The sequence below is a fragment of the Sinohyriopsis cumingii genome, chromosome 8, assembly GCF_028554795.1.
Source record: "Sinohyriopsis cumingii isolate HCF-2022 chromosome 8, ASM2855479v2, whole genome shotgun sequence".
NCBI lineage: Eukaryota > Metazoa > Mollusca > Bivalvia > Unionida > Unionidae > Sinohyriopsis > Sinohyriopsis cumingii.
This window is the reverse complement of record NC_142968.1, coordinates 114,904,488-114,929,017: the sequence shown is the minus strand read 5'-3', so window position 1 is coordinate 114,929,017 and position 24,530 is coordinate 114,904,488. Positions and strand designations below refer to the sequence as shown.

The 24,530-nt window shown below is 35.8% G+C and overlaps 1 protein-coding gene across 1 annotated transcript in view; it reads left to right on the top strand.

Annotated features, from left to right (window-relative positions):
* The first annotated feature begins 232 nt into the window (after positions 1-232).
* Positions 233-24,530, top strand: part of LOC149794429 (uncharacterized) — a 49,993-nt gene continuing 25,695 nt past the window's right edge. The window contains exons 1-4 of the mRNA XM_089969113.1: positions 233-304; positions 7,119-7,319; positions 19,368-19,729; positions 22,935-23,275. Of these exons, the coding sequence (XP_089825239.1) occupies positions 252-304; positions 7,119-7,319; positions 19,368-19,729; positions 22,935-23,275 (957 nt within the window). The 5' untranslated portion in view covers positions 233-251. The remainder of the gene's footprint in view (positions 305-7,118; positions 7,320-19,367; positions 19,730-22,934; positions 23,276-24,530) is intronic.

Here is a 24,530-nt window from a genome sequence, read left to right as displayed (position 1 = left end):
TGCATCGACGATTCTGTTTCTGCATACACGCATTCTTCCATTTCATGTTGGTTTTTAATCCATTAATCTATGAATCCGTTTAACAGTCTGCCACTCTTAATCATATTTAAGAAACTATCTGTACGTGCTTGGGAGCACTATCATATGTTCTACAGATATATATATATATATATATATATATATATATATATATATATATATATATATATATATATATATATAATCTTTTTAGGCATCAGAGAGGTTTCAGGATGGCAGGTGTTTATGCTGAAGAAGACAATACCATAAATGAAGAAACTCAAAAGTAAGGTAGTTCTTCTCCTATTACATTCAACATCCTTGACATGAATAACAACTGTGAAATAATATTAACCGTGCTCTTAGTTATATTATCCCTTATGACATTGAGTATGGTAATTAAATTTTATTATTAAAACGAAATAGCATTTTGAGTAGTTTTAATTATCTTATTTTTTATACATGGAATTAATATTAGTACTTTAATCAGTATATATATATATATAAGTTCAAGATGCCAGGTTTAGTGAAACGCTGTATGTGGTGATATAATTGTGCAAAAAGTGAGACAAACACGACAAACACAATTGTGTAAATACTCCATGTATAGCACTTTTGTGATATGGCGCAATTTAGAAAACGACTTGCTCGTGCTCAGAATTAATTCAGCCTTACGATAATATGTCACACCCATACTTAAAACTAGAATGAAGATTACAGTTTGGACAAACGGTCAACATTACATACGAAATACATTTAATCTGATTCTACACTCAGGATCTACATTCAAATATATTTTTTTATTAATAAATTTTTAAAGTGTCAACGAATGCGTATTCGGAAATGCTCAATGAAACTGACCATAATAGTTTCCTTATATTGTATAGAGGGATATCACCAAGCTACATTTGGAGTCAGGATGACAATCATGACATGGCTACATTATAATAAGATTTATCCTGGATACGAAAGGGAGAAATATATTGATACATATGTATCCATCTTACCAATAATTTAGCAGACTATAAGGGTGGTATAGCATTTTTAGTAGCAGACGATAAAGGTGGCACAGCGTGTTTAGTAGCAGACGATAAGGATCGCACTGCATTTCTAGCAGAGGACGATACCGGTGGCACAGCGTTTTTAGTAGCAGACGATAAGGGTCGAACTGCGTTTTTAATAGCAGATGATAAGGGTGGCAAAGTGTTTTCAGTAACAGACGCCATTTAGTATATTGAGAGTTTCGGCATGGTGCTAGAGTAAAACAATAGTTATTACAAACTCGAGATTTTCATTGATAATTAAAGTAAGTTTATACTTTCCGTTTATTTATCTGCTTTTATTACAAGTAGCATAACGCGGGAATTTCCTTTGCAGTCATTATCTTTAGTGAATTTGATTTGAATACTTTGTTTCGTCTAATTGTAAATGTGAGTTATTAAGATGGCATGTGAATGGTTTACTTTTATATTCTATATATTTTTCACTATTAAGTTGTTGATAGTTCTTGAGATTGGGCATTTGGATATTATCAGCTGAGGTGGCGCTCTACAGTTTCGTATTTTGCATAGGTTAGAATTTGAAAGAAAAAGAATTTCCCCGGCTTTCCTCACTGGTTATACTGGCTGTTTAAAAAAGACCTTGTATATATTAGGTATATTTCAAAGAACATTTAATTTTCTTTATATTGGTGTATAATTGATGGGTGTAATATGGGTTATAGAGTATACAGCTTGGCCTTACTCCAGATATGCACCTTTCAAAAACGTGCTAGCTCCACTTGGTCATTTTCACTTCATGAACTTCAGAGGTAAATTCTGTTTTAAAAAAATCCGATAATGTTTTTTTTTTATACACATTTTATATATTTGGTAATTCATTCGTTGCACTTTCAGAAGCTGGTAATGTCTAGTCTGACAAAATTTACTTCCCTATTTTAATAGTTGCTATGGATAGTGTACTTTAGAATAATTCATGCTGATTTTTGAGCACAAGGGAACAGTCATTTTAGTTAGCATGTGCTTAGATCATGTACAATTTCCAAAAGTACAATATCCAAAGAAATTTCATCCAAATTACATTAAAGTAGCATAGAGGTATGCCAACATTCTCTCCACTGTGCATGTTTTAAATGCAAACAACTTCACCTTACATACGTCACTCTCTCAAAAGTACAGAATAACTGGTGAGCGCCCTCTGAATAAAGATGTACATATATTTGAGATTTTTAGTGATACAGTGCAATTTGTATTTATTAGGAACTATACAGGTACTGTCAGGCATTCGAAACGTTTGCACGGGATCACAATGATGTCCAAGCGCTACACTGCACTAAATTTTGTTGCAGAGCAAACAGTGTCGCCTTCTTTAATCATGAATAACTGCAGATCTTATGATTCGTGTGTGTGTGTGTGTGTGTGTGTGAGGGGGCAAATTTCTGTCGATCTATGAAAAGCACATTAGTTTGGACCAGAGATGAGTTAGTTAGATTTATGAGGACAGGCCCTTGTTAAATCGCTATTCTGCAATGATTTCTAATGTCTGGTCGGTAGAGGTAGAGATGTTTAAATAAGGCATTCGTTTACTATTAGGGATACGACTAAACTTCGATTTCACAGTGGAACTGTCAAAATTGAAAATTTCCAGAAACTGTTAGTCAAAGACCTAAGGCAAGCTGACCCCAATTTTTGGCGCCCAGTTATAAAAGGCGGTAAATATATTTCATCCTGATTGGTTACGCTAAATTGGAGTGAACCAGAGCTAAGCAGGTTATGCAGTTGTACAAGGCAATGACTTCGATTGTTCACTCAATCGTATGATGAACTAATTATATCAGTAAAACAGATCACCTATTTTTATAAATATATTTCTGTTTTGAAATTCGTTGAAAGATTTATTCCAAAAAGAAGTGTATCTTCCTAATGTATTATATTATCACCATTTTTTTGTAATTGATTAAATTTTGATTTCTATATACGGGGGTTCGAGTCATTCTGTTCTGTATATTTGCTCAGATCTCTATTTATTCTACCTATAAGTTGACTCGATCCGGGCAATAACACTTAGATCAATCATCTCATAGATAACGAGAACCTAATAAAGCGGACACCTTGAAAGAAGGTACAATCCGCCAATCAACCCACACCCTTTACAAAGAGTGGGGGGGAGTTAACAGTGTGTATATATATATATATATATATATATATATATATATATATATATATATATATATATATATGTGTGTGTGTGTGTGTGTGTGTGTGTGTGTGTGTGTGTACTACTCTTAAACTTAGTTTATCAGTAAGACTTGAAAGTATAAAAAAATTGACTTAATATACACTCATGACTAATTGACTATTTTAGGAATAAGTCATACTTATAGCGAGTGCAATGGGCAGGGGAAGAGACGAATTCCTTATTGTACTTGTCATCTTATTGCGACTTACTTTAAATGTTGAAAATTATGTATAGCCTCAATATATCGTGTGTAAATTTACCTACACAGAGAGTAGAGTATGTGAAAATGGGTATAGTGTTTATATAAATAGTGAATATATGCAAGTAGCAATTTTGAAACACAAAGATAGAGGAAGCCGTCATAAAAGAAAAATTGACGGAAACGTGTGAATCTGATAGGACGAGGAACAGCAAGAAAAGAGCAAAGATCAGGACATAGGCACAACGGTTGACCACTGACTAATCTCTGCCCTGCAAGAATGAACCAGACCTAAAGCACCTACCATCCTCCATTCGCGGACGAGGGCTTTTCCCTCGCCACAACACTGCGGAAGACTGCAACCACCGACCGAGAAGTACTAACTGAGGAGGAGCCAGAACCGGACGACTCTGACCACGACTCTTACTTCGCACCCAAAGATGTAGAAATCGACACAGACATGGTTAAAAGACATGGGATTAAAGGGGACTTTGGAAGACGAATAAGCCCAGCCACTTTGTAAATGTCGTGAAATCCATCGCCTGGCCGTCGCTGAACATACGGAGCTACTTACTCTAGCAAATGGTAATTTGGGGTACACATATTGCGAACTTATTAAAAAGACGCATACGCAAATTACTCCACAGTCAGTCTGGTAGAGGTGGCCGAACAGCTGACGGAGATACGTGAACTGCATCGGTTTCCGGAACTGAAGTACAACAAGAGACCGAATGTCAAAGATTTCTTAGCGGATCATCTCCGGAATCTTGTCAGTTGTACTTTCTGGGCTCTGCCACTGGTCCCATAGGTGCCCATTTTCCAATATAAAAATCAAATTACCTAAGTGTTTTTCACTCTGACTTTGGAAACCCATTTGGAATTAAACATTTTTAATTCATCAATTTGATCCATTCGACCATCGTTTCAAAATTATCCGAAAAAAATTGAATACATACCTGTCTAAGATCCCTAAAATATTCATGGGTTACTCTCACAAGGTATTGAATTAAACGTTTTGGAAATAAAAAGTACAAAATTGACTGTATCTCCGCTACATTCTGGTGTGCGGAGCACAAGTTCTTGTAACAAGTCCTTTGACATGATTATACAATTTATATTTGTAGCTTGGCTTAAATTGCTACTAGATGTCAAATGATAATTCCGTCAACACTGCCTATTCTATATTTGTATATGTGCACACTGACAAAAGTGTATTGGTTTTTACAAGTGTATTTTTTTTTTCCTTAATCCATATGATGTAAACATTCTTCTTCTATTATTTTGGTTTAGTTTTAGAGATTCTTTGCAACAGGAAGTTTATTGTCTTCCTTGAAATTGTACATAGTGGAAAGTGCGCCCCCAAAAGGGCCAAGTTGACTGTGTAATTGCTGTATTTAAGTGAATGAAACAAATCGACATTATATCTTTACAAAGAGAATATTGATTTCCTGTTAAACTCTTGCAATATTTGTACCATCACCTACCTCAAAATATTGTATTTAATACGATGAAAGTCTGTGTCGGTAAAGCATATTTAAGGCACGTTGCAGTCATTGTATAAGATGTGGGGAAGAAACGTATTTTGGGCTCGTTCTGCAGTGTTCACCATTATGCAAAGCCGTCCTCTCTGTTCGGAAACATTGTTAATCATCTTCATATACTGACAGGTTAAGTAGGTTTGGAATTTGTCGAATATTTCCGTCAGTTCTGACTGAGTATGAATGTATAACTTTGGGTTTATCTTGAACACTGATGCTCACATTTAGTGAATCATTACATTTACATTTACTTATAACGAATTAGGCTGAGCCCATATTGCGGTTGTAATTAACGCTATTAATTGTTTACGGTGATCAAAATGTATAACTCAATATTAATTTTCCCCTTTGAAAAAATAACTCAAACCGTTGATAATTTCCCGCGAAGCCTGAAAGTTTATGACACAGTATCATGCGGCTACATGATGCTTTACAGAGTGTTACCAAATCTGACAATTCCAAGACGCTTGTATTACCAAATTTTATAGGGATCCGAATGAAACAGCTGTTCGAGTATTTAGCAGGCATTGGCTTGCATAGAAAGGAACGATGCATCCCTTTATCTCTACAAAGACGCTTACACTGAAATCCTCATTCCTGTAGCGAACGCAGTTAGGAGAGTTTTTCGAAAGATAATGACTCAAATAGTGAATAATGGTATGGCCGTTCTTTGTGTTGTTTATTTGGTTTGCCACTAGGATAGGCATAACTGTTAGGTACATAGTCCAGTCCATGGCATTGCATAGTCAGAGTCGAATTTGGCAAAACAAAAGCTTTACCGTCTTTTATCTTGTATTTACCATGTGTGGCGCATTTTCGGCCTTTCCTCTAAAGATAAGTGGAATTGCTTCAAGGAAAAACGAAACTTTTCGTTAGGAAATTGCCAAACAACAGCTATCTGCGATACAGAGGTTTCTGATGTTTATGTATGACATGACCGGTGACTATGCAGGTGTTAACGAATATAGAATAGAACTGGTTTCTAGGAACGACATAAAGACCCAATTGAACCTATCCAAGCTTACTTGTGCCAGCATGATAAACAAGCAGCATTTCAGAGTATATGTGGGTAATGCACTTGCGGCGACATCCACATTTACTTTTCCGCTAGAGTGCGTGTTTGATAATAAGGCAAAGGATGGCAAGTGTATACCAACATGGAGAACCTTGCCTGACCATAATAAGCTTCCTTTAAATTAGTTCAGTGTGAGAGCAGTATACAAGTTTCAGGACAATTACTGCAATTCCATTGGCGAATGATAGTTTTAAATACATTATGAATACAGTATTCGCGCAGACGCAGCTGTATGCCATTTTGGTTCCCTTTTTTTTCTTATACTGGTATATCCATGTAACAGCTTTGTATGCCAGGAATTAGTCCTAAGTGCGATGATTCATATTTATTGTTTAGACGACTTCGTCATTACATGATCTTAATTTGCGCATGGGCAATCACTGTGGTTTTTTCATGTTAACCTAGAACAGATCAGCAAACTTACATGCGTGTACTACATGTACCCAAGAATGCCAAAACTACCGTTTGTCATTTATGAGTTTAATTATTTTAACGCAGTTTTAGAAAATAACGAAGTCGCACTTACTCACATAACTGAATTTATCCTTTGACAACATTTTTGGAAATGTTTGAATGGGCGATACACTTAAGTCTGCAACGTTTCATGTCGTAAACAAAGTGAGCACAACCATAGTGATATGCCACTAGACTGTCGATGTAGTTTATAACATGACTTTATTTAAAAGGTAATTTTATTCCACTTCAGGAAAATTCTATTACTGCACCCATTACAACGGCAATATCAAGGTTGTACAAAGCTCGAACATTTCAGTATGTAATAACCTTGCATGAGTGATTTGTTAAAAACGAAAATTATATATATTACAGATTGATGGCGACTCTCAGAAAATGACAAATTAGTTTCGCAAGCGCATCGCTCGCCTCGAACACAAAATCGACATTTTTTGGCTTCATGAGAAAAATACTAATTATTAAGACCTTTCCCTCCTTCCTACACTAAACTTCATTATGTTATTCATATAAAATATTTTGAATTTAAGATGTTCTTTGATTATAACAAATTCTAACTGATAATCTTTGCAATATTTAGGAAGGAGCTATACCTACAGAAAATAATAAAGAGTTGCGGAAGAAAGGATCCTCTTAATGTGTGTGTCATTGGCATGTATGGCGTGGGAAAATCTTCATTTATCAACACAATAGCTGCAGCACTTAACGGAAAATGCTGGACTGAGCATGCGTACGTGGGCGACTATGACGGCACCAGAGGTGCGACTACATTTGTTCAAAGGTAATTTGTTGCTCTCATGTATTTGTTTACGATAAGCATTATATATTTTTCTTTATTATAGCTAAGATTCCGGTGTTTAATTTCAGGTACTTAGCGAAGGTACTTAGTTCCAATGTTAGTAGAAGTAAAAGGACTTTAATGTTGAATTGTATTTTTTTTATGGTGTTTGTTAAGTGGTACTGCCTTTTCTAGCAAATAGACCATAAATAAAGGAGAAGAAGTTTTAGTACCAGAGGCTAACATTTTACTTTTATTTTAGGTAATGCCTTATTTTAAAAAATGGAATGTAGAAACCTGGGATTCAAATCCCACGCTTCTACTGCATATTTTAAGCCCACCCGCACTCACCCAAGCTACCAGTCACTGACTCGGAGGCATAATGTAAAATCCTTCATATGTATAATGCGTCTCTTTGCTATGTTGCATATAGGAATTTTGGTCAGAAAATATTTGGAAATGTCATTGTGTAACTTTGATACAATTGCTGTTTTCCTTCCTATGGACTCTATGTACTTGATGTAATCATGACCCTCTTCTCTGAGATGGTCACGACAGGAGCAACACTAAGACAGATCTATGACTCACAAAGACAAATCTCAAAGCTTCCTAATATATGCAGCCTCTCTGCTCCACCCCCTCAGCTACTGTTCCCTCCAGATCGTGACCCATGGGTCGAAATCCGAAACCCGTTATATTCACTGTGTCCCAATCCTAGAATGTACGTACGAAGTCGGGTAAAAAATCAATATCATTATGCATCACCTTAAATGTTGTAGTTGACCTATAACCCTCTCCAGGAAACCTCAGAAGAGACGATAAAAATCATCCCTTTACGCAGATGGTCACCATATTGGCCACTTATATAGTAGTTTTTTTACGTGTCCACCAAGCGGTTTAGGAAAAGTGCGGTTAATCAGACGATCAGTTGGCGAGTATCTCCGACACTTTTTAGAAAAGCCTGTTTAATAATTATTTTGACGCTTAGCGGCAACAAAGCTTTAGTATTTCACTGAATATGCATATTGTAAGCAGGCGTCCTCTTTCCGTTATTTATCTAATCTACTTGTACATAACAATCCATATTTTGATTGATACCTCATTATCGGCACTCGGCTAATTAGAAATTTAAAGTTGGCTGATTAGTAGAGGAGACTGACTCTTTTAACGTTGGCTCATTCATAGACGAGGTTGAATCAGTTTATATCTCTCTTGGCCCTTGACTTTGATGGTAAATAAACTCGACACAGGCTGCCAATTTTTTTAGGATCAAATATTTACTACAAATAACGTATTAACATTATGTCCTACGATTATCTAAGACCAATGTTAAGAATGTTTGTGACAACAGAAATGTACAAATTAAATGTAAGACGAAGGATAAAACCAGAGCAAACGAAATGTTTGTATTTATCGAAACGTTTTTCTAGTCTGTATGTTATAATTACAGATTAAATATTTTACAACTACGAACCTTACATAGGCCCACATTTCTAAACAATTTAAGACAAATAAGAACTACTGAACCATGTTTGAAACTGTGATATTTAATAAAAAGTAAATAAACCTTAATAACTAATTTGCTGTCTTAGAAAACATGGTTGTTTCTTCGTGCTGCCTAATTTAGCCGCAGCAGAATTCATTCTGCGAAATGACTTCTTTCTCCATATTTCTTCTGTCAGCATATAACAGATAATACATTCGATACAATATTATTCGACAAAGATCGCTCCAGCAATCTCCAGGGATAGATAAAACCTTTTTAAATAAAAGACGTATTTCTTAACTAACCTGCAGCTTTGCACTCCCATATATTTCTTTTTATTAATGTTTCAAATTGGGCATGTGCAATATCACCCATTGTGTCGTGTCAACACATTTTATCAACGTTTTGTTTACACGCCAAGCTGATTATGCTGCATTGGTTTCAAACTGATTCGGACCATCATACTGGTCAAGCTTGGCGCATGACTGTATACCGGTTCATATTTCAAGGTAGGAAGTTGTCTAAGTCATGTTTACATAGATAGAAAAAAGGAATGATATTTAGACCAATTAAAATCAATCAAGATAAAGCTATTGACCCACTTGTTTCATTTAGTTATTTCCCTGTCTTAAGAAAGGGTCGTGTGAACAAAACCGAGATGATAATGTCAGAAATGTGATCGTAAATGTGCTTACCGTTTCTTCGTCTTCTTTATAAACCTATAAGGTCCTTCCTAGGTTGTTTGAAGTGGTACCTTCAGCTAGGGATCGAAGTAAACATTCTTCATTATTATGCACGAGATAAAAATGTAAATACAAATATGGAGGATGGCTTGATTAGCTGACTAATTAATGCAACTTTCATAAATATTCACTTTGAATTAGAGCGATGTCTGTCAGTGGAAGGTTACTGAAAGGCCTAAAACGCCTTTATAAATTACATTTCTTTCTAAACCATCTCGAAGCTCTTTTAGAGAACAATTCTATAACATTCATTGTATGTAAAAATAAAAGGCAGCCCCATATCCTTAATCCACAGCGATATTTCAAGGCTGGATCAATTTCTAGACCACTCGCTAAACAAAAGATGAAAGCAGTACACATTCATATTCATTTTTAGGCCATAGAGTTATTTCAGACCAATTGTATTTTTATAAACATTAAAATTGCAATTTAGCTGCTATGTCGCGTATTAATGTATATGTTTACTGTGAGTAGAGCGCAAAATAAATTGATTTTCCCCATATGAAATAATGCATACACGTGCCAACAGAAGGGTTATAAATGTAACGTGACTAAGCATTTACCAGCGGTATATTAAGTGGAATGACTCATTTTCAAGACACCACGCGTATCTAGACCCGCTACCTGCTTTTCATGTTATAACGACATTGTATAAATGATTATAGAGAAATTTAGTGGGGTTAATTTAGGGATGGTTCATTCACTTTTAATTGATGCTAACACCATATTTCAGTAACGTTTTTTACTTTTCAGCAGTATATGATAATGTTAGATGATAACTGTCTTAGAATCATGTTCATATACAGATGATAAGGAAATTTTGGAGCTCAGTAAGTGCATTACAGGTTGCGTTCTGGAATGTTATCGTCTGACAATAAAAGTGAGCTTAAGATGGTTTGGAACAAGCATTGACATTCAAGTATTGGTAAATAAAACAAAAATTGTGTTGACAAGTGAAAGGCTTTATGAATTATATCCGTCATGTTTACATACGTTTTTACTATTTTTCGATGGGCCAGTATATAGAGACGTCTTTTCAGAATTTTGTGTTTTCCCTGGTTCTTCCTCCACCATTAATGCTGGCCGCCATGTATAGCCTGTCGTGTGCTGAAAAATGGCGTTAAACCCCACAACAACAACAACAATCAGAATGTTGTATCTGTCCATTTATTCAAATGAAATGTTTTGATGATTGCATGTATTGACTAGTAGAACCTTTTTAATAATGTTTCTTACCGTGTTATTAACACCATTTTCGAGATCATTTTATTGTCTTATATTCAAAGTTTTGTACTGTTGAATTACATGTATGGGTTTTAATGCTCTTATATATATATAAGTCGAAGTAATTGATTTCTGGAGTTAGTTTCAATTACAGTATTTTGATCTGTGTATGGATTTATGTTAATCATTAGCTGGATCAATGTGTGTTGGTTTTTATATCTCGGAGCAGGTGTTAATTTGTATTAGAATTTGGAGCCAGGTGAGCAGCGTTCAGGTTGTGTTTATTCGTATTTTTTTATATATATATTTTTTTTGGGACAGTTTTATTCTTCCACTAAACCTCAGTAGTATAGTGCTTATTGTGCTTGGGACAAGAAAAAACCCACATAAAATTACAATAGAATATTGAATATTTCAATACATGTTCATGGAAAACTCCAGAGCTGATTGATTAGAAATCCTGCTGTGAAATAGGATAAAAATGGAAACTCTGAATTCTGAATGTAAATAAGATCATATACCCTTGGTAAACCAAGGGAGATAACCTTGGTCAGCTCTTCTCGTACGATAAACGAAAGTTGTGCGTGATTAGAAAAGATTTTACCTGTTGTGAAACAGCACGACTAAAGTAGTCGATGAGGGACCAAAATATAATATGGCCGACGACTCTCAAGAGAGAAGACTAGGGGTCTGATTGATGAGATCACTACAATCATGTTAACTTTAAAGAGTTTGATTACAGTCAAGAGCAAAGAGTCAGTTAGACCCAGTAACTAGCTAAATAAATTTAGAAGCCCCCACATAAAAACCCATAACATATAATTCAATTTTATAAAAATATTAATAAATAATTCACTTACGAAGCACCTATCAAAAACTAAGGAAACCGCAAAATCGGATGTCCTAGATGTCCTTAACGAACCGAGTAATCAGCTAGGACTCCGGTCCTAGATGTCCTTAACGAACCGTGTAATCGGCTATGACTCCGGTCTCTTGCTAAATAAAGTATAAATAACATTCAGTCTCTAGAAACATTAATAAATAAATAACTTAAAGAGACAATATCTAAAAACGTATAAATAACATAACGTAGCAAGCACACCCTAAACACTTCGACTAGTAATACCATAATAACCTTGAAAATCTCTCTTCATACATGATTTCTACTAACAACCTCTATAAACAGCATAGAACACACACACACACCCTTTTTAGAACATTTTGGAGGGAAAAAAAGAAAAAGAAAAGAAAAGAAAAACGCAAGAAACACCAGGCAAATGCAACAAGAAACCAGCGATGTGAAGCAACCAGGACCGTTCCCGAGCTCTCCTTCCCACTAATGACAGCCAACCATTCAACTGTAAGGGACCTTTATGGACCCACAGATTGAGGCCAAACTATCAGGGTTCCTTGAACCCATAAAAGTCTTGGGGAGGTGGCACCATTCCCTTCTCCAGGAACAACTAGCAGGCTGCGGTGCAGTCAGAAAAAAGTGGCACATGCACAATTGTGCGCACGCCACTATAATTAAACTCAACAACAACAAGAAAGTCAAGAGCAAATGCCACTCAGCGACAGAGCTTTGCGTTTTAAATCGCCGTTTCTTCAAATACACATATCCGTACGTTACAGCTACGATATTTGTGTTTAAGCCTTGAATACGATTCATTGGATCTAACTGTTTTCAGTATTGCCCTATTCATACGATATGAAATAAATCTACATCAGAATTTTCATTTCAGTTTATTGGAAGGTGGTCACCTTGCGGTACGTTGGCTTTTTCAAAACGATACCAGACAGTGTGTTATCTTATGCAGTATTCAGATTAAGCAAGTTGCAGTGGCTCTCAGTGTAAAATATTTAACACTTTCGTTACTAAGTTTATATGCTCTGGGTGTTCTTTAAAGGAACACGCAGTGGCTTTAGCAAACTGTTATCTGAAACGGAAACCATATAAATAAACCACCGATGTGTCGTATCTTTATTTTCAGGACCGTTTTTTCCACTCGTTTTGCACTGTATTAAGACACAGAATCATCGAGGGGGAATTAAGTGTTGTGTTCTTTTAAGCTGTATCGGCTGATATGTTTCAATTCTTTCCATTAGGTTCTAGTCATTAATGAAAACAATTTCAGTTTTGTACCTATCATTAACCGAATGCGCAAAGGAGATACATATATCGTACTAGAGGCAAGTGTTTTTTTTTTTCGTTTCTGCCGTCTAGGACGTCTGAATAAATCTAACGAATATCACATGTATATAGTGGACAAAGGTCTGGTAATGTCTTGAAGTTAAATAGCAGTATAAACTTGCTTCCATAAAAAAATCTACGCTTCTATGCCATCATTATGCGTATATCCAGCCCTGGATTTCAGTATTCCGAATTTTACTCCCATGATATCTTGTTGATTCATGTTTGTTCTAACAAACCTTTGTAGCCAGACATGTGTATGCGATGATGTCAGTTAATTTCTAAAGATCGTCCCTTCAAAACTATTATACCTAAATTGTTTATCATCGCATTATTATCATCTCCTTCCACTCCTTCCAGCATTAATCAATATAGAGAAACTACCAGACACAAGGAATATATTTGGAATTAAGCGTGGTACTGGTATCTATACCATTTGAAAGGACTAATGCAGCTTGGGCTATATGTCATGCAATGGTGTGCTGGAATGAGGTGTTTACCTCCTTCCAGTATGTGTTTCATGTGTATTCAGAGTGTTTCTATTTACCGTAAGCTGCCCTTCTCGGAACTGATTCTGCTAAAAACAAGCATATAATGATATATAATATATTGTTAGCAAATGTTAATATTTAAATCCATAAGAAATATATGAAATGGTATTTCGGACTGAAAAATCTTCAGCTGCAAATTGTTTATTGATAGTGATAGCAGTTTTGTTAGCATGCAATTTATCTCCAACAATATTTTTGATGCTATATGGCTTCTTCTGACGTGGTACAATGCACAAGTCCTAACTCAATATACATCCAGTCATTAGTTTCCTTTTTCACCAAGCCCCTTTTGTTCTTATCGATTTCCGATTTTGATTCATCTATTCTAACACACGGTGCAATACCCGTTATGCCAATTGTCTCGTGCAGTCCAGTCTTGGATGACTGTATTTTTCGCATATTTTGTGCCTTTGTCGCAAGGCATCGACATTTTCACTAGTTCTATATATGATTATACTTACTGGTATGGTTTAAATTGTTCAATTTCAGCTTATCATTTGTTCGTAAATTTGGGTGAATACAACATCGTTTATGGCTTTTTTCTTATGAGTTCACTCTGTAATAGATACCTCGTAAATTGTTTTCATTGCTGTAATCATGATTTTATTTGCATTGTTTACTTTTTGCGTCCTCTATCGTATTGGTTATCTCAGTTAACTCATTATTTTTCTGCAACAGTGTATCAATGTTAAGAGTTATCTTACTGCTCATGTCGGTAACTTTTGTGCAAGATCTTTCACTGGTTTTCTTTTTTTTTTTTTCTTCTTTCTTTCTGGACCGTTCTCACTCGCTGTAGCTGATGTAGTTAAGATTACAAATTGTTACAGTCTTCCATAGATCCTTTCTTAGTTTCCTCCATGTCCCCGCCAAGTCGCGATATCTTTCAAGTTGTCATCCTTTAGAGTTCAACACATTTAAATAGAAACTTCGTTTTCTACAATATTTCTCTTAGCCACATTAAATCTGTGCCAATGCTACACTGGAAATATGGTTATTCTGGAGGTATCAAGTAGTTGTTAATTTTTTCGCCAAGGGCAACGTTTGTTTTGTTTGTATTTGTCTCACTGCTTAACGGAAAACTAAAGTTACGTTGCATTTCCAAAGAGAAATCACCATGAATTTTAAGAGATATTCCTCCAATGATTATATTCATTGCTGAAGATATCTAATGTCCACGTTGCCAACATGCCACCATCTCGATAACGTTTCACTATTACCATCACTGATGCTGAAACTCATTCCGTTAATTGTATCTTTTTGTAATTGTTTGCAATGGTCATGAACATTGTGATAAATAAAGTCTCCTTTAAAAACCACAACACATATGATACATTGTGAAGAAAAAGTAACTGGCCAATACTCTAGTAATCACGAATAATAATCATTAGAGTAAATGTTGGTGATATTGATGTGTCCAGGAAAATATATGCGTATGTGGCTTCGATACCCCACAAACGGTATCAGTTTGAGAAAATACATGTATAGTTCTCTAACGTTTGAGCCCTAGCCTTGTTGTAGTTGGGTATGTACCCCTTGTGTAATTGTTACTCGGAGTTATTTAAACTTGTGAGTTGTGCATCAAACCTTCGATATCAATAATTTTATTAATATTATCAGTTACATATATTCCCTCTATTACCTTTCATATACCTTTTAATTTTGTAATAGCCAACAGGAATTTATGAAGTCATTGTTTCTGTCTTGTCATTGATGCGGTAAAACATGTTGTTTTTTTAAGTAATCTGAAATAATGTCGTAACTAACAACAAAACCTATGCCCTGTATGACGTCTTTAGTTGTACGTTGCTGTTATCATTTGTGTCGATAAGATATATTTCGTTTTCACGGAGAGCTTTGACTGGATATCTGTCCTTTTCTGCTAATGTTGCGCTGTTAATTTATCAAATGACATAGGCTGTCGAAAGCGGATGATCTTCGTGTAAGTCCGCGTATGCTAACATTTTGTACAGTACATATTAACACTGACCGTAGCTGTTAAAGGTTCATCTTTAGTATCTCATATATATGCATTCATTGATTTCTTCCATCCGTTTTTGCTGTATCTTAGCATGTGATATACTCTTTCATAGACAAAATAAACTCTTAATGGTTGGATTCATTTTATTCGTTTTTATGCTTACTATGGCATCGACAGTCTTCAACCTCGAAATAAGTCTCGTACCTTTAGGACACTGCCAACTGCGGCGAACCTTTTGTATTTTCGCTCAGCTAGCAAACAATAAAAAGCTACGCTATTCTTTCAGTACAAATTTGGTTAGGCAAATGTTAGTCTGCTATGATGTGGGTGATTGTGAACTGGCAAAAAGAAACTTGGATAATCAGTTTGACATCTTCTTGAATACCCGTTGTTAATAGTGAACCAGCTGTGAACCTCAACAGCTTTTTACAAAGCATTATGTAGGCAACAGTAGGCAGTATAAAATGATGTCACATGGTAATTAGGCTGACATTGTTTCTGTTCAACTTGATATATTATTTTGTTCTGGTTAAAACGTTAGGCACAAGGAAAAATATATTGTGGAGCAACAACTACAGTCAGAATTATGTTCTCTTAAGGCATTTGTGACAGTGGGTCGAAAGGTATTGATATGGCTGAATTGTCTTGCAGTTTTTCCATTTGTATCTTCATCGATCACTTAAATTTCTTTTATAGCATGCTCGTGCTCTTCACCTATGCCGATGTGACACGTTTGAAGAATTATGAACAAAGAACTATTTCGCATGACCAAATGGTAGAGATAGTTAGAACTTATACCGAGCGCCTTTCATATTATAGATCGCTCTGTTTCAACATTTTGGACTTCTCTTGTTTTTCCTGTTTACCTTAGGCTTTGGCTTTTGTATGTTCATGTCAACATTTTTCAAATTGTCATTTAAACTCTAAGATTATCTGTTTGATTTTGTAATATGATCTTTCAAAGGTTGTTCTTAACCTTCTTTTTTATCTTGTTTCGTCTTGTTTGCATTCCATTTCATTTACAAGAAATTTGAACGTCCGAGAATTTGATTGAATTGGGAAACCGCACAGAAGAAGCATCGTAGTTGCCTAGAAGAGCCAAACCTTGGCAATGAACAATATCAACATCATAATTTAACATTTGTGCTCGCTGAGTCTTTCTTTGCTCTCAAAAATGTATTTTAATTTTGTTACATATTGTTTATTACATCGGTATTGATGGGTGGAGGCAGGAATTAACCCAAGTTTGAAACGAGTCACTGTATTTTTGTACTAGGTTCTTGACCACGTCAGACGAAAACAGAAATATACGGGCACCATCAACAATTTCGTGGAATTTCATTTTAAAGATTATTTGTATTTTTAAGGTTCTCCTAATGTTTGTATCTGTATCAGAATCTTGCTGTTCTTACATTAATGGCTCTGTTAGCTTGTTAACAGTGCAGTATACTGGGGAATCAGACTGTGACATAAATGTCATTTTATACATGTGTACCTAAAGTACAAATCACATATGATCTGATGTTTTAATCTAGCCTTGGAAAGCATTCATCTGTTAGATTATTACTGTCTTGCCAATCTAATTGATTCTTTCCAGTAGGTTCTGCGCCTTTCTTAGCAGTAAAATTCATTTCTTCAGCTCACAGTTTTCCAGTATTTATTAGTCCCACATTTAAATGTTTATTTTTGAGAGCAATAAAACAAATTTTATGCAAAGCTTTGGTGCTACGACCCTATGGTCATAAAGTAAGTAACAGAGAAAAAACAAATTCAAAATGTTTTGTAAAACATAACAAATAATTTAATTATTAAAGTTATTAAATGAAACTTTAAAATGAACTTATTGCTAATTGCATCCAAAATAATCCTAAAAAGTTCTACACAAGTCCAAAAGAATTGAATATTTTGATTGAATTCAAGGTATTTTTAATGTACTGGAATGTACTGGTCTGACATAAAGCCTGATATATCATAATGGCATTTTCCAGAAATCCTTTGAATAAATTCAATAGACCCTGTGTAGTTCTATCTAATAATCGAAACAAATGTATCCTCTAAAATTATACATAAACACAGCATTAATTCAGTCTGAATTAATTGTTCAGTTTTATCTTATACATACATACATACATACATACATACATACGGGATTAAGAAGCAGTGTTCTCATATTCACTACGTGATATTTCGCAATACCCAACTTGACCAATTTAATTTAATTCTTTTAAGAATCACCTGTCTTCACTAGCCAGTCACAAATTGTTCTAAACGTGTCAGCAGATTTACAGATAGTTGAACTTAACTTGTGAACAAGTATTTATAGCTGAATATATTTAAAATAGAATCTATACCCATGGACAAAATATTTGTTACATATTTTTTTGTTTATAAGTAACCACTACAATTTGCAGTTATAAACACAAATTGCACACAATATAAATACAATCATATACCTTAAGATTATACAAAATACAGCTATATACTTATGTACATTAATGATCAAATATTTAAATATTTGGTTTTCCGTTACGGTATTTAAGTACTGCTGATGTGCAATTTTCAAATTGGTATGTATCAACTTACATTATTTCACACACACACACACACACACACACACACACACACACACCTCTGGTACATTTGTATCTAGTAAATGCATTAATGACAATATGTTGCTATGCACCCAGCCTTGGTTTGTTTATTATTCCAGAATATCATGCCACACTCTTGTCTGTTTCTTCTCATAGAATAATCGCTAGCAAATTTTGTAGTTATAAAAATGTTTTTTGGTTTGTATGTGTAAAGGTGAGTTTAAATTTAGTTACCTTTTATCTCCTTCAGTACTTTTGCATTGCCGTACATGTTACACCATTCAGGTGTACAAAGCCTTCACATTTCATATTTTAGTTAATATTGACGTAAGTTCTCATAATTGAAGGCTCTATGAATGATTCTTATGGTAAACGTTTCGTCCACGAAATTTATGTTTAAACAAGACCTTGTGCTTTGAACAAGTATGAAGTGGAAAACGTGTGTGTGTGTGTGTGTGTGTGTGTGTGTGTGTGTGTCGCTCTGTGTGTCTGTGGGTTTCGTTTACGTTATGTAGCTTTAACAGTTTGAGTTATATCGCTACGAGCGTCTGCTTTGTGGCAGTCTATAGTGATGTCTTGCACTGGGGCATCATGCGGCAAATATGTTGCATGATGTCCCACCCAGTCACATTATCCTGACACCAGACTTACCAGTCATAACACTAACTTCTTATTGCGGAGCGCCAAGCGAAGCAGCTGCTAGTACCATTTTATTGTCTTTTATTGGACTCAGCCGGGGTTCGAACTCGCGATCTCCCACAGCCGAGGCGGACGCTCTAACCACGTCGGCCACTGAAGCGTTCATTGGAGACATTAAATATTTTGAAGGACACCTTCTGTGATTAGAGGCCTTTAAAATAGAAACATCTCTGGAAATAGTTGCAATGGATTGGGGATAACAGTTTTTGTACTTTACAATGCTTTGTTTCCAAACATAACTATTGAGTGGATGCCATCGGCGCCCGTACATAGTGACGGGGGAGGGGGAGGGGGCACTTGCCACTTACACCACACCCCGTATATCACCTATAAACATGTTTTGGCCTTCATCCGTAAAACCTAATAGCTAACCACTACATGTCCGCCCCTCACCCTGCATGAAAATAATTCTGCGGGTTCCCCTTGTATATACATAAAATGAAGTAATGCGGTTGAAAAATGAATCTTACTTATTTACAACTGCTGAAAATACTGTCTGTATTCTCTGTTTACGGATAGAATATGTAAACTGATAGAAATATTGCATCCACAACACCACAACTACATTTACAAACGTTTTCATTTAAGCTTTCGTAAATGCTGCCAAGGGGACAATGAGAAGTATGATTTTGTTTCTTTGCCAACTCTCTACGACTTAGCCGGATTTCCAGATGACGATTGCGTCTCGACCGAGGAAATACTTCGGATATTCTTCTTTGGCAAGCTGAGACAAGGAGCCGCTATACAAGAAGCAATTGATTATTTTAAAGAACATGGCATTGCAGGGTTAAAACAAAAGTACAGTGGAAGCGTGAAGGACAGGGATGTGAACAAAATTGACAAGATTATATTTGTTGCCTCGGCGAGGGAAAACCTTCCTGTAAAACTTATAAAATGTGTCTTGAGAGCAGCACAGCCGACAGCAAGCAGTCAAGAGAAATATACCAGATGTAAGTATCTCTCTCTCTCTCTCTCTCTCTCTCTCTCTCTTATCCGTTCCCATGTTATTATGTTTGGTCTTTTTGTCAAGTGTAACGTTGTTGTTCTTGATGATGAAGTTCGCTTCTTTCGTACGTTCCTTGTTGTCAGCCTTCTTGATACAGTTATTCTGCTTGTGGTGTAATTTAGAGTAAATCTATTTAGATTTTTTCAGATAACATACTGTAATAAATTTGGAGTATGCACATTAGTTTATAGCTCTCCGTTTTAAGGATTTCTTAGATGATTGTGATTACTTGTTAAATTATGAGAAGTAGGTCCTGGGGAACTAATCATCAGACCGAAATAATTAGCTAATTACTAGGGACAAGCGTCACAGAGTGAAGTGTTGTGAGTTTCCATGATGCCATGGTTTGCTTTTGGTGAATTCAGGTCACAGCTGCATGAGTGTCCCTGGAGTTCTGTAGTCCTTATTACAATCTAGTTGTATAAATTGGTTGTGTGACTCCAGGTAAAGTATTTATGGTTGGAGACTGGTAAATTATACTATGAAATCAACGAGGAGGGACTGTTCCGCCGTCGGCAGGCTCCGTTTATTGTTGATATGGTGGTAAATTTGGTACAAAGTTACAGGCGAAATGTGTCCTAAAATCATGATTTGACTGGCCTAAGGTGGCGTAGTCAAAAGAGTCTCCTGTATTAGGTGGTTGAGTTGTATAGTTTCACGGCGTGAATTACTTGGGGTACATTACGGAAAGTAAATGAAGAAAACCTAAGCAGTTTTGCGGTTGACAGATAAATGGGAAGTTGTGAGATTTGTGATCTTGTATTAAATAGAGTAAAATTATTGATAGAATGAACACGTTGGACTTTACAGTAGTTGTTTGGGAGTCTTTGGAATCAGGGGAAACTTATGACTCCGAGCGGGATTCGCTCCAGGGCTTGACATTGCTCGGTCAAGAAACCCTTTGATTGTTACCAGTGGCGTCATGTGTGGGGGGGGGGGGGCGGGGATGCGGACCGCACCGGGTGACACCATCAAAGGGGGTGACACCAAAATGACTGCATTTAAAGTTTTTGATTGTTTGTGCAGGAAGTGGGTCCATGGGGGTGACACCATGAGTTACCGCACATGACTGTCTATAAACATTTTAAATTTTGTACATGAAGGAGGTCCAAGGGGGTGCAACCATGAGTTACCGCACTTGACTGTCTATAAAATTTGTGAACTTTTGTGCAGGAAGGATGCCCATGGGGTGACACCATGAGTTACCGCACTGGGTGACACCAACCCTATTGACGCCACTGATTGTTTCAATACTTTTAGATCTTTTGAGGTAATCTAGTTCGGAGAAACCCATATATCAAATGTGATGAGAAATCAACTAGCTGCACGGCAACAAATTCCTGGAAATTCTCAAAGCTATCATTTAGATCTTTTGAGGTAATCTAGTTCGGAGAAACCCATATATCAAATGTGATGAGAAATCAACTAGCTGCACGGCAACAAATTCCTGGAAATTCTCAAAGCTATCATTTGTGTTGCCCCTTGTCCCATAACCCCAGTAAGATTTAGACAAAATGTCTTTACTATTTTAACTTGGCTGAAGGCCCGCATTGGAATATATGATGAGAATATGTTGCATAAATGTTCCTTTAATATGACATTAATGAATCGAGACGAATGATATTATACACACTTGCTGCGTGTTGTGTGTTTTATTATTCAGCTAGTTCAAAAATAGCCTGTGAAATGTAGACGAGTTTGAGATTTTATTTATCAGTGTCACACGGTTGGTAGACTTGACATTCATTGCTTGCGTATTAATATTTTAGATATGTCAAGACTTTAACCTAACACGTCAAGGGAATCTGATTAGTTCAAATGAAGCCCCTTGAAGTTCTTGCGCAGTATTATCATTCCTCGTTGGCTGTGACCGTGGGAACCCTCCTTGTCCCGTTTTTTGGAGCCTTTCGCTTTGTGTTTTTGTACTACATGTATTACTATCAGAAATATGGTGGCCGTTTATTTTTCTCCAATCGGTAGCCCAATTAACATGAGGAAGAAACGTTAAGAATGTCGGAATATGGCCAATTTAACTTATATACAGTTCTCTGATTGCCAAACTAAAACTAGAACACGACCACATTGCAGCTGCCGGGTGATATGAAACTTGCACCCCATCACCAGGACAGCCATAGTTTCAGTTGCTCCGGCTGACCTAACACGAGTAAACTATGCGATATCATACAGAAATTTTCATCAAAGACCCAGTGTTGAAAATTATGTGGTCCATGTCAAATGTTCTGTTCACTTGGAAAGATAGTTGCCTTGCAATTATACTTTGCACAACAACAAAAAATCCACAATTTAGACGTTACTGGTTCTCGATTTCTGCTTATTCATTCAACTCACGTCTGGTGCTATTTTTCCCCACAAACAAGAATTGGAAGGTTCAGCATATGAGCCCGAATAAAATGAAATCATTGCTTCTACTTTATATTAACAATTTTTCCACTATGATAAAACCTATGTGCTAAATATAATCCAATAGGAAATGACTTTAATATTTAATTTCTGAAATTTGTTGAATTTTTCCAGCTCTTGCTTGCCAAAACGCGAATTTCATCAATTCATCATTAAATCATTGTCCATTAAAGATCGTCTGTTTATGTTCAGGGGTATACATGACGTTGCTATGAATAACAAATCATAATTATATTTTTTATATAATGCCATAACCTCAAGAATAATAAACGTATTTTTTTTCATAAACAGTGTATTATATTGTCTACACTTCTAGATTAAACAACCGTCTCCTAACGCCCAAAATTTAAGATATATATTTTCATTAAAACTGATCTGCAGTCTTCATGACAATCTAAACCGACATTTTCTCCCACTTTCACGCGATCTTTGCAAATCTATGACAGTTTCTACACTTAATGTTTTAGTGTTTTGCTTTTAAAAGTTACAATTTTATCAAGATGTTATTTCGAAAAGGCCGAAAGTTGAAATAATATGTCAGCATGAGAAATAAAAGGTCTTTCGAAAAAAATGCTTTCGGGTCCTTTCTTATTTTATAATAATAATAATAATAATAATAATAATAATAATAATAATACTGTTATTGTTGATGTCGTTAAATGTAGTCTCCCGTTAGGAAATATAACCGTACCGAACTGTCGTAAGCTTATTGGTGTATTTATTTTCAGCCATTCCTATATTTGGAGTTCTGACACACGCCAGTCCGATGGAGATGGAAAAAGACAGAGAGCTTGAGCGCAAGGACTGTGAAAAAGGCGGAGAACTTGAACGCACGGAGACAGGTAAAAGCGGAGAGCTTGAACACACTGAGACAGGAAAAGGCGGAGAACTTGAACTCACGGAGATGGATAAGCCAGAGGATAAGAAGCTGCAGTTCATGCGTAATCTGGGAATTGTCAGCCATCGCCTACTTCTCTGCTCGAACTATTGTGACGACGTTGATGGTGGAAATCGCATAGAAAATCTTCTACCGAAAATTGACATTCCAGTTCTCAGGTTTCTTGTTCAGGTAGCTAAATATCCACCCCACGAGTTTTTGTTAGTGAATAGTCTTGCAGAACCACTCTCTTGGGTGACTCCGATAGATCTACACCGAGAGAGAGTCTCGTAACGCCTGTACACTAACAGATATAGATCGTCTTATTAAGTTTTGGACAAACTTTATATCCCAGAAAGAAAAATAAATTTCATTAAAAGGAAGCGAAACTTTAAAAAAAAATGTATACAACGAGTGGTATATCATTGATACAGCTTACATACTATACATATATTTTATTTATATCACATACAGATACATATATTTGCCATTTGAACGGAGTTAAATCGACAAGAGGCAACTGTATTGACAGGGTGAATGAATTCACATCACTGCCGACTGTGTCCGCTACAAAATGTAGTTCTGTCTTTTTGTGCCCATTCACAATCATCTTTTCATATTGATAAGTTAATTGTTTTCATTTTTGAGTTTCTATTTGTATTCACATTGATTAAATCAATAGAAGCCATACTTATGATTTATGCATGAAAGATGGTTTTAAGGAAGAAAGTAGAGCACTAGGCCTACAGACACAGATTCTTGAATACTGAACGCTCATCAATGCATTGACGTACAGGCGCAAGGAAATTAGCGTGGAATAGAATCTAAGCGAAACAACGAACCAGCAAGAGGTAATTAAAATATTTTAATATTTTTAAATTTGATCTAAGTCATTCTTTTGCTTTAATTAACATTACTACCGACCATAAATATGTTTCTCTCTCTCTCTCTCTCTCTCTCTCTCTCTCTTCCTTTGGTCGGTTTGAGACGTTGTGGTATTACATAAGCGAAAACCCTCTATTCTCGTCTTTTCATGGATTTTCGCTCTTATCTTGATATAATGGTCAACGGGGGGGGGGGGGCGGCCTTTGGATATTTTCATATTTAATTAAAAATAATCGATTTTTAGAACTTTATAATAGGTTTAAGAAACAACAACAACATTAACAAAGCCTGAGATGCATTACATATGTGTGCCCCGTAACCAAGACATTTACCATACTGTGTCGACCGGCAATTGCACATGTGTATCATGGATTAAATAAACACTTTAGATAGGTCCCAAGGGAAGTGTAAACATACCGTTATAAAGAACGATATTGTAGGTTAGTTGGTGCAATTTCAGTTTCAAGTTTTTTTTTTTTTTTTTACCAGCCCAATTTCTTTTTATCTCTCACTCCAGATTTCTGCATAAATTGTTCCTAGTGCATGAGAGAGGAGGAGAAAA